Below are 11,599 nucleotides of genomic sequence, written 5' to 3' on the forward strand. Positions count from 1 at the left end.
TTCTTACTTTGCACGCGAGTTGGTTGGTGTGGGTAAGTACTAAAACATGGAACGACCTAAAACCAACTAAAACCACAGGCGACCCAAGCTCGCGTCTCGAGAAAAAGCCAACGATTAATTCATGAACCCGTCACGCGTTGTGTGACTCGGTGTTAAGTTACGAGAGGAACCGTTGAAAATTTGAACACGTTAAAAGGAATAGCGTGGGGAACGAAATATGATCGTGATGACGTGGTCATGAATTAATCGTTGGCTTTTTCTCTAAACGTGAGATTGGGCTGCCTGTGCTAAAACCACCTACAACCACCTACAACCATCTACAACCACTTCAAAAATTTCAACAACCACCTACAACCACCTCAAAAACATCTACAGCCACTCGCAAACTATCTAAAACCATCTAAAACAAGGCATAAATGTCTTAAATAAGGCGAAACGACAACATGTCATATACATGAAATACGAGAATCGAACGAAACCTCCATCTCCCCCTGAAATCTAACTCCCTGGTCCCATGTATAATCAACCATCTCACGAAAAAAATGTTTAATGCATGTTTTCACAAAGGATTTGTGTAAGGATCAAGGATTTGCCTAAGGATATTCTAATGCTGGCGAGTTTATAACTCTATGTTCTCACAAGGCTGGACGAATGTAAGTTTTACTGCCAGATATGTCATTTGCACGGAAAGATCTCTACGTAATGTTTGTGATTTCGCAATTTCCACAGCTTCAGATTACATTCACTTAATAAATACTGAAAATCCAAGCCTTGTCGACCGTGCACTTCAATTACCCATCGGCCCACTAATAACAATTACCTAAGCTATGGAGGGTTCAGTATCGATCGATAAGCGTCATAGCGACCGTGATGTAAACAAATGATTTGACGAAAGTTTCAAGAATTCAAAATAATTCAAAGATTATACACTGGCCGTTCAGTAAGTAATCATACAAGCTTAAGATCAAAACAAATAAAGAAATCTAGATGTACCATAGCTTAAATGAATGTGGGAAAGGGCTAAATTTCTACGAGTCTTGACCGAGTAGCGAGTTAAAATATGCATGATTCGTCGGGTAACATGGCCGTGACATAGTAGAGATATGGATGTAATTGTTTATCAGAGTTCATCAATTTGATCCAAAATGCAAAGACAAGCAGTATTTGGTGTGTAATAGTTATACTATAGCATTGTAACCAACAAGTGAATAGTTTTGAAAATTATACGACACAACCAAAGACTTTCCGCTCAAGTGACAGATGACAGTTTTCTTGGTAAGTTACTCATCATAGTTCGTTACATTCTTTTTTGTGTGTGTTTTCCGAATTACGGTCTTTTTGCCCAAAAGTTTTTTCATCCAAGTCTGTTCGTCTAATTGTTAAGTCTTTTCTCGAAGCAAATAAATCAGCTGCAATTTTATCTGCTACTGAAACTTCGGCACAGCGAAGCAATGCTAGTAGAGCTTCAAGAGGAACTTGTTAGTCAAGCTAAACTCGGTAGAATTCAACGAAAACGCTATCGTGACATGTAGTCAAAGATAATTAGGCTTTGGGATCGTTTTGATAATGATGAAATCGATTCGTATAGATTACTAAAGAAATGTTCAATTTTGGCAGCACCTTCGGTTTCATAGTTACTAGATAGCAAATGTGCGGTGGCCCACAACTGTCACGGCACAACAAAAAGTCACGGCAAAACAAAATTAACTCACGGCAAAACAATATTACGGTGGCCCACAACAACGGGCCGGAAAGCGTACTCCGAAATCCGTCAGAAGGATGTCATCTCGGGTAGATTTCCGATTACGAAATCCGAGCTCACCCGATGTTGTCTTCGTGATGAAGGCCCTATTTAGCATATTAGACCCGCAAAACGGAGTAGAAACGAACACGTGCTTCGTTTTCGCTCATGACTTCGTATTAGCTGTAAGATATTTGCTTTTTTTTTTCGTTGCCTACCTATATTACAGACTCCACAAAATTTTTGCGATGCCTCCTTTTAACGGATGACCGATCACAACTACAACATAATGACACCTCCACGAAATCTGTCAATAAATTAAAAACTGATTCTCAGAACTTCCCAACAATTGTTTATTAAGATAATCGTCGAAGTGAAATATCTATGTAGTAATTTTTATCTATGTACAAGTCAGCTAAAAGAATTTTAAAACGCATTCATAAGAAACTGTTTCTTGTAGATCTTTCCCTGAGTACGCTCTTGCATTTAGAATTGAAAATCCTCATCTAAATATTGTAAAAATATTATCGTAAAATATTTTCAATGATATCATGGCACAACGCAGATAGAGAACATGTAATAGGTGAGACAAGCCACGGATTATCCTTGTCTACAAAAGTAATATCGCCTGCTACATTATATTCATACTCAGTCTCCGTCCAATAGAGGTAATGTTCAATTTTTCAACCAATTAACATATTAGAAAAAACAATGAAAAAAAAACAAACAAAAAAAAACAATCGCTTAAACTCTAAACGTAATTGCGTTAAATTTATTTCCTCAGAAATCCAGAAGATTTTTGATAGTTTTGGGCGTGGTTGCTTTTACCGAGTTTACCATATACCTAGATGTTTTATCTGAAAAGCTTTATTTAAGAAAAGGTATTTCTGTTCACAATGCCTTATTTCGTGCGAAGATAGTTCGTATTTAAAATATCATTTCCGGTGTTTTAAAATCCTCCTTTTGACAGATTTCGTGGAGATGTCATTACGTTGTAGTTGTGATCGGCCATCCGTGAAAAGGAGGCGTCAAATGTATTTTGTGGAATCTGTCCTATAGGTTAGCAACGGAAAAAAATGCAAATATCTTAACGCTAATACAAAGTCATGAGCGAAAACGAAGTAAGTGTTCCTTTCTACTCTATTTTGCGGCCCTAAAATGCTAAATATGGCTTTCATCACGAAGACAACATCGGGCGAGCTCGGATTTCGTCATCAGAAATCTACCCGATATGACCTCTGGTTTTTTTTTAACATCCTCCTTTTGACAGGTTTCGTGGAGGTGTCACTATGTTGTAGTTGTGATCAGCCATCCGTGAAAAGGAGGCATCGCAAAAATTTTGTGGAGTCTGCAATATAGGTTAGAAACGAAAAAAAATGCAAATATCTTAACGCTAAAACGAAGTCATGAGCAAAAACGAAGTACATGTTCGTTTCTACTCTATTATGCGGGTCAAAAATGCTAAATTGGTACTACATTTGAAAAGGGTGGATGAAATCATGTGTTTTAAACATATTGAAGAAATGTAAAATGGTTTCCGTGTTTACATAGCCTGATGTAAACACGCGGGAGGTTGGGAGAACACGAGATAAGCTTAGGAAAGTGATTACATTAAAAGTGACATGGATCTCATTAAAAGTGACACGTGAAGGTGAAATGTCTTATCAGTATCAACTAGTATACCTTTTGATGTTTCTCACTTATAATTATTGTGCGAAGTGACCACTAAGAATTGTGCAAACGGTCCAAAACTTGTGCTAAAAGTCTTTGGTGCGAAATCTCCTGTATTTATACTGATATTTATTTTTCCAACGTCACAACCTTTTGTACACCCCAACTTATCCACAACAAGTTACTCAGGATGATAGTTTGCCCACTACAAACCAAGTCACTCCCTAAAGAAATTTCTACTTTGATAAAAAGTAGGCAGGTTAACCTGTAGACCTTAGAGTGCCTGGCATCTAATGTCTCCTTACAGTATCACCCTTGAATGGAATGTTAAGGTTATGAGAATAAAGGAAATGATCACCAATTTAAGAAGCTCCTTATTCTCAAAAACAATTCTAGTCAGTGTAATAGGAAATGTACGCTAGGAGAACAAGATGGAAAACATGAATGCTCATTGTGGGGAAGGGAAGGGAAAGGTTAAGTGTTGCCAAACCTTTGGCTTGCTTTATTCTCTTGCGTAAGAGGATTCAAGTACATTCACACAAATACACAACAGCAGTGTTTAAATTTATTCAGCACATGAAATGATAAAAAAGAAAAAGTCAATAAAAACCATATCTACAACATCCTCATTATAACTGAGTTGGCCATGTACCTTCTGTGGCCAATTTGCATTATCAACTTTGTTGACAAAACTGTCTATATGTAACACCTGGCTCTGATCCTTAAAATTAATCCCTTTATGCATTGTCTGTTGCCTTCTTTTCAACTAGAAGAATGACATTAAGGTATAGATTTTAAATATTGCTTATAAGATGACTAAATTTTATGTTTTCCCCTAACAAACAAATTAGCCTTGTTTGGGTTTCTTGGGCCTTTACAACTTCTTCATAATATATTTACTGGTAAAACTGATCATTTTGTGATACCTAGCACTGACTTAAAACTAATCTCTTTAAATATTAAAAGTTGCCTAGTTTCCAACCAAAAAAAATCGCATGCATGAATCGCGAATCTTTTTGCATTTGTTATTAATTATGCATCATGTTATTAATTTCCATGGTTTATTGCTTGGGTTTCTTGGAACTTAAGTCCTGCTTCCCTGCCAGTACCAAAAATGAAAAAGAAATAATGAGTGTTAGTAGTCAGCTTGGGTATAAGTAATTTCAAAGATTCCTCTCTTTCCTGAAATGAAACTCATTAGATAATCAGGAGATTTTACTGGTCTGTTATGACTCCCACTGATAGATAGATAAACGTTATTTATATGGGGTAACCCATTCAGCTATATGGATGGTATCAAGAGGGGCCCTGGTGTTGAAAGCTAACAATACTGTTGTAGAAATAACTGCATAAAAATAACACAAAAATATTCCTAAAATTATACGTGGTGTAAGAAAAGATTTTAAAAACCTTACATGCCACCTTATAGGCTAAAAATTTAATAAGGGAAGTTATAAAAACGAGTGATTTTCAATTCAATGTTTAAAAATCTAAAAGGACTCAGCTTGCTCCCCTGCCGTGAAATAGCACATTTTCTGCTTAAATGTTTCTGAAGTCTGAGAATAAGTAGGCACTGCATTCTGACACTGCATAGGCAGCCAAAACAACACAACTTTGCATTTTCACAACTTCCTTAATGACAAACTCTCTAAAATCCTCTCCTCTTGCCCATTGTTAATTTTTTTTATATTTACAGTACAAACATGAATAAGAAATAATGAGCTAGTAGTTAGCTTAGGCATAAGTAATTTCAAAGATTCCACTCTTTCCTGTAATGAAACTCATTAAATAATCAGGAGATTTTATTGGTCTGCTATGACTCCAACTGATAGATAAATAAATGCTTCTGAAGTCTGGGAATAAGTAGGCATTGCATTCTGACACTGCATAGACAGCCAAAACCACACAACTTTACATTTTCACAACTTCCTTTTATGACAAACTCTCTAAAATCCTCTCCCCTTGCCCATTGCTAATTTTCTATATTTACAGTAGCAAACATGAATAAGAAATAATGTGTTAGTAGTCAGCTTGGGTATGAGTAATTTCAAAGATTCCACTCTTTCCTGAAATGAAACTCGTTAAATAATCAGGAGATTTTATTGGTCTGCTATGACTCCAACTGATAGATAAATAAATGTTTTTGAAGTCTGGGAATAAGTAGGCATTACGTTCTGACACTCCATAGCCAGCCAAAATAACACTACCTCACATTTCATGACTGCTATTAAAGACAAACTCTCTAAAATCCTCTCCCCTTGTCCACTGTTTACTTCCCATGTTTACACATAACTTTTTCAACACTCTCAAGTTATCTCTAGACTAGTTACTATCTCCTCTTACCAAAACATTTCACAGCAAATTCTGAAAGGAGCCACAGGACACTCATCAGCCTTCTTTTACTTGGCCAAACACCAACAAAATTGTTGATTTGTCGATATTCAGAAAGACTCACTTTATCCATCACAGGATTACTCCTGTAGCTGAAGGTTGATGTACCTTCATGTTCATCCACTTTCCTTATGGAAAGTTCTTCTTCTTGAGGAACCAAATGAACACCTACCAAACAAAAGAGACAGATTTCCATAAGATAACTCATTTGCAAGTTATATTACAACAAAAAAACCCAACTACATTAAAAAGCTATTGTAGAAAGAACCATTTCATTGTTAAGAGAGTAACATTGATGGAGGATGTACTGCACACTACTGGTCAACCTCACAAATTTTCCATGTTACAATTCATTGTGTCAAACAGAAGGTTGGAATAATCTTACTCACCATTGGTATCCTTTTCCAAAAGATAAAAAGTGATAAACCTGACAGTTTTCGTAATATCCACCGACGACTTCACAAAATCTTCCAGAAGACCCACTTTCTCCACTTCACAATCCTGGGTCCCATGAAACTTATAGCTCAAATTACACACCTCCTTGTGCTGCATTGTCAGATGTAAACAATCTGGAAGTTGTGTTACCATTGAAGAAAACAAAGTGCAGGTAAGTCTACAAACTCCAAAATAAGCAGAAAATGTGATATATTAGCTATTCACCTTAGCCTACATTGGCACAATGCACATTTCTATCAATTTTAATCTGAAGATTGTGAAAATTAGCAAGACTGCATAGGAAAACTTTCACACTGCCTAGCAACAAATATAATGCAATACTCACTTCACCAGAGAAACTTCAAATACTAATTCAGTTCTACTTAACTCTAACTGTAAGTTGACAAAAAATTGAGTAGTAACCAATTCACACCAAAGCTTGAGCATGTTCTCAAGCTGTTTTGTTAATTAAACACACTTTAAAATTAGATAATTTGGTTTCATCAATTTTACTGTCAACGAGTTGATGATGTAAATTGGCCATGGTAGAGAGTTTCTACCCTGATGTTTCAAGGGTTCGCTCTTCATCGTAGTACTCAAGCCAAGGAATGTCAACTTCAAATTTGACACATTGAAAATACAAGTTAGTCGCTATGTTAATAATGCATATAGGAAATTCAGTTGTTTAGTTCTCCGTTCCTGATGTTCATTTAGTTAAATACTGTTGAACTGAACATGTTTTGCTGATGTGAAAAGGGTATTAGACTTGAGGTAATTCTGTACTTTGAACAGTCCTTGAAAAAATCCTCTAACCCACTGGGCAAGTGAGTCACAATCTGCCAGCCTGATCTCAAAATCCAATATATTCAACCTATAAGGTTTGTAATGTGAACAGTGTTAACTAAATATGAAAACCAGTACATTCAAATCAAAACAGGTTATAATTACGGTGTCTGAAATGCAATTACCAAGTTCATCATCAACCTTGACTCCTTTTTTCCAGTCAATACCATGTTCAACTTTAAGTTTAAGGTCAAAATCCTGTAGGTGGAATACAGACAAAAATGTAATTACCTGTAGTAGGCCTTCTTCAATCTACACCAAAGCTGGTTTAAAATCAGCAAAAGAAACTCATATTTTGTGCCTCACTTTGTCACAAAATGCTTGAACTGTATATAACATTATCATCATTGAGTTTACTGGCTCTGCATAATGTTTCCAAAGCTTCTTAACAATGAATTGTGCAAGTTTTTAAGTCTTGGATGATGAGCCAAAATACAATTTTGCACCATGGTGAACATTTTTTGACAATTCTACTTTCTTTTCAAGACAATTGGAACATAAATAAATGCATTCGTGTCTCCACAAAGAAATGTATAACTTTGTTGGGAGATATGTTTGCGGGTGGAACGAGAAACAGTTTACTCTTTCAAATTCCCAGACTGATAACTATGTGATGTTCACCATTTTGTTAATTATTCCTTCATCTATCTACGAAACTCACCTTCCGTTGGTAGTGCAAGCTGATACTTGGTTCTGAAAAAGAACAGTTTTACAGGTAAAAATTGAATCAACAAGGACTCTGATATTCTGCTTCACTATCAAGAGTGACTAAAAAAGATCAGAGAAGGAAGAAAGATATTTACATGTATTGATTTAGGAATATTATTTGTTCGAACAAAAAACTCTTGGAGTTCAAATTAAAGAAACGTTCGACAGTCAATACAGCTAAGTAGCTAAAGTTATACAATTTAAGCTGTGCATTTAAACTTAACCAAGCGTTAGGTGTGGGATATAAAGCATGTTGAGGGTCATTTGGCACTTCGTGGTCAACATCAGATTGTTTGGGAGGGCTAAGTTCATTTGATTCGTAAAATTTATCGAATGCGTAGGGCTGCCGGTCATTTAGCCATTGCATGACTGACTCAAAAACTATTTCGAGAGAGTACTGGGCTTTTCAACCATTTTCGCACTCGCAACACCAAGTGATACATGAAATTACGATCTTTTGTTTTCCTACGTCCTCATTGCCCTAATAGGTCCCAATAAGCTAAATGCCCGACATTCAGTAATTTTCAAAGAATTCTCATACTACTCTCTATCGCGGATGAGTCCATGCTGCTCTTCCACGAAGCTGGGAAGGACAAAGTTTCAGGCGGCTAGAGAGGCAACAATCCTTCGCTTCATCGCATAATTTATCGTACATGCGCAGACAAATTGGCTCTTCGCCGTACTGAGTCTGCTGAGTAATGATAGGTGAAAGCCAATCAGAAGAGGTGGAAACAGCTTCACGATTATAAAATAGCACTCGCGGGAGTGCACGTGGTTTCAGCTATAGTAAGTAAGGATTTTAGTATGGGAATTGCTGCATGAAGTTGAAGTCAACACAGGTCAGGTGTTTGTCAAATAATCAAATGGAAAGGGTTGGATGTGAGCACAAGGACAAAGATAGGAAAATGAATGTGGATTTCCGTTAAAAAAAAACAAATAAAAAAGAATGGTAGAGGGAAAAGTTTTTCTGACAGTGAAGGTAAAGTGTTGTGGCCTAAGGTTGTTGCTTGGGTTGAAAATTTGATAAATACTATTTATATTATTCATGTTCAGCAAAATTTGGGGCAATGTCTTGTTGGCATTTGAAGACTTTATATTAAAGAATGATGAAGTGCTAAAGACCTTTCCTGGATCACACTTCAGTGAACAAAGATAATGAACCAAGGTTGAAGCTTGGAAGGCTGTAACACTATTTAGTTGTAAAGAAATAACAGTAACAGTTTATTCAAGTCATCTTTGCATATTTGTAGATACAAAGAGGTTGTTTTGTTTTAACTACAATATAAAGTGAGGCTAATGTAACGCTTTAATTGTGTGGATTTAAGTAATTATCTTTGGCTCACAATTCGACTTTTGCTGCTTTCGACCTGTAATGTACTCTAAGGAATGTAAATGCTTTTTAACAAAATCAACATGAACATTTGTTAACTGTTCACATGAGTCCAGTATAACTTAGGTTATGAAAAACTGCATCCAGTTTTTTTTTAACCCCAAGATAACTAAACAGAACTGAAGTTGTGCATTCACTGGCAATTTAAGCAATGTAAATGCCTTTTAACAAAAAAAACTCCATTAATTTTTTTAAACTGCAACATAAGAAAACACAATCTTGTGCATCGTCTGGCGATTTACATAATTCATGGTTTGAAATTAGATAGATGTTCTGCTTGTAGATGCAATGATTGCATTTTTGAAATTATTAACTACAAACACAACTACACTACTTTTGGCGTGTACTAAAACCAGGAACACTGTTGTAGCGGAACAACTTAGAAGCAGCTGGAACACCCTTTAAAAAATCCTAACCACCAAAAACAGTAAATGCAAACCATAGCTGCTAATCGCTCACCACTAACCGTCAATTCCAACCCTGATTCTAACTGTTCACTAACATTGTTAGTGGATGTTCCGGTGTTCTAGTTTTTGTAGATACCACTGTTTGCCACAGCTCTGAATGTGCACAGTTTCACATTCTTGTAACAAATTGATGAGTGTTGCCTTTTTTTGCTGAACTCAATGTGAAAAACAATAGTCGTGAGTTTCACAGAAAATAATCAATTAAACATTATTAATATCAGAATATTTGTGAAATCTCAGTTCTTACTGCACAAGTAACATTTTCTCTTTCAATATATGACCAAAAAGCCTCCTCCTGCCCCTCAGGGTGTTACAGTTGACTGGTGATTAGGGGCAGGTAGAAATTGGGCTATGATTTTTGCCTTTTTGTCAACTATTATGGTGTGTTGACCAGATTTCAAGAGGAGGAATTTAGGAATTTAAGTTCTGCTGGTTCTATTTGTTTCAAAGATTTAGGAGATTTTACATTCTTGAGAAAATTCTCGATGCCATCATTGAAACATGTATAGGTTTCTAATTCTTGAGTAGTAGTTTTAACAATTATTTGTGCCACCATCTTTGTGTTACAGAAAGATGTTAGTGTTGTGATGTTACAACTGGTAGAGGTTATTTCTTCTTCATCTGGTGCTGGTTGCTCTTTAGTTGGAAATGTGTGGTTACAGGCCAAGCAAGATGGTGACTTCTTTATGTTTACTCCTACCACTTTCACTTTGAGGAGATTATTCTTGATTTCTGGTGCGTCAACATTGATATTCTGAATATCATCTATTTCTTCAACTGTTGTGGATTCATTGGTGTTCAGATATTTCTCATCATCGAAAATGCGCACAGTTACATTTTTGAAATGGTAGGACTTTCCTCTTGCCACTTGATTTTTTTGTGTTCTCCCATAACACCAGCTTAGCACATCCAGTTTCATCAGCCACTAGTGTGTCACACTTGTATCTGGTTTTTGTGTCTTGAACAATGGGATTCTTATTCTCTTCTTTGATAATGACTTTGACCTTAAGGTCTACAGTGGTATAGATGTTGGCTTGAAGTGCTTGACTGACTGCATGTAAATGATTGTCAAGATTCTCATTGAAGTTGAACTCTAGCTCAGTTGGCATTATTTTAGCACTCTTAGGAACTGTGTACTCTTCTACTCTTCTGTGTACTCTTCTACTCTTCTTCTTAGGGTTCAAGTTGGCTTCTATTTTAACTGGTGATCTTTTTTCATATGCAGTTAGAAGAACGCTCCGTTTTGGTGGTGAAAAACAAACAAGGCGAACAGTTTTATCGTCAGATGTCTGGAGCTTGAGGTCAAAGTAATTTGTTGTTCCATTTGATGCAGTCTTGATTTTACTTTAGCCATGCATATATCCTTCAAGAGCTGAAAATTGAAAGTTAAGCAGTTATTAGATTGGAAAAGAAGTATGCATTCAATTACTTTGAAGCATTAGTGACATTAAGTCTCTGCCAAGAGTATGCTATGTGAGACTAGAATGCAATCTCACTTACTCACTTAATGAAATAATTAGCAAAACCTTCATTACTGGAACTGCTATTGTATAGTGGTCTTCACTAAGTATCAAACTAAGTGTAAGACTGACATGGACTTTTGAAGTTACCGGTACTAGTTTAGAATTCATTTAAATTTGAATAAGTACTAAATACTGTAAGTATTACATAAAAGTGTTACTGTGGTCCAGAGTAACCGGTATGTAGTTGTTTGTTAGGCAAAAAAGTATTAAATGAAATACTGTGGTTACTTACATGTAAATTTGGACTCTTGATAATTTTTTCTGGAAAAGAGAAGAATAGGCACATGTAAATTATCTTATAATGATTGAAAAACAAGACTCCATATAAACATCTTACATGTGAAAAAAAAAAAACATTATTAAAGGTATACTTACTTTGGTGATGAGTCCGATGACTGAGACATGTTGGCGGTATCTCTATTGATCTGTT

At 35.9% G+C, this 11,599-nt stretch overlaps 1 protein-coding gene and 1 non-coding gene across 2 annotated transcripts; both read right to left on the reverse strand.

Annotated features, from left to right (window-relative positions):
- Positions 1–5,629: 5,629 nt before the first annotated feature.
- Positions 5,630–8,478, reverse strand: LOC149042204 (uncharacterized). Its single transcript, XM_089212574.1, has 3 exons — positions 8,331–8,478; positions 6,193–7,774; positions 5,630–5,971 (listed from the first exon to the last, which is right to left on the reverse strand). Exons 2-3 carry the CDS (start codon positions 6,389–6,391, stop codon positions 5,742–5,744), a joined length of 429 nt encoding a protein of 142 aa, XP_089068700.1. The 5' UTR covers positions 6,392–7,774; positions 8,331–8,478; the 3' UTR covers positions 5,630–5,741.
- A 1,322-nt stretch (positions 8,479–9,800) lies between these two features.
- Positions 9,801–11,004, reverse strand: LOC113672943 (uncharacterized). Its single transcript, XR_016188491.1, has one exon. It is a non-coding gene; the product is annotated as an uncharacterized LOC113672943 (transcript).
- Positions 11,005–11,599: the final 595 nt, after the last annotated feature.

The sequence above is a fragment of the Pocillopora damicornis genome, chromosome 7, assembly GCF_964200805.1.
Source record: "Pocillopora damicornis chromosome 7, jaPocDami1.2, whole genome shotgun sequence".
Classification (NCBI taxonomy): Eukaryota; Metazoa; Cnidaria; class Anthozoa; order Scleractinia; family Pocilloporidae; genus Pocillopora; species Pocillopora damicornis.

Coding starts and splice junctions, on each gene's coding strand:
- LOC149042204 (XM_089212574.1), bottom strand. CDS start 6,391: ATGGTAACACAACTTCCAGATTGTTTACATCTGACAATGCAGCACAAG. Junction 5,972..6,192: donor TTTGGAAAAGGATACCAATG/GTGAGTAAGATT, acceptor TTTGTTTGGTAG/GTGTTCATTTGGTTCCTCAA.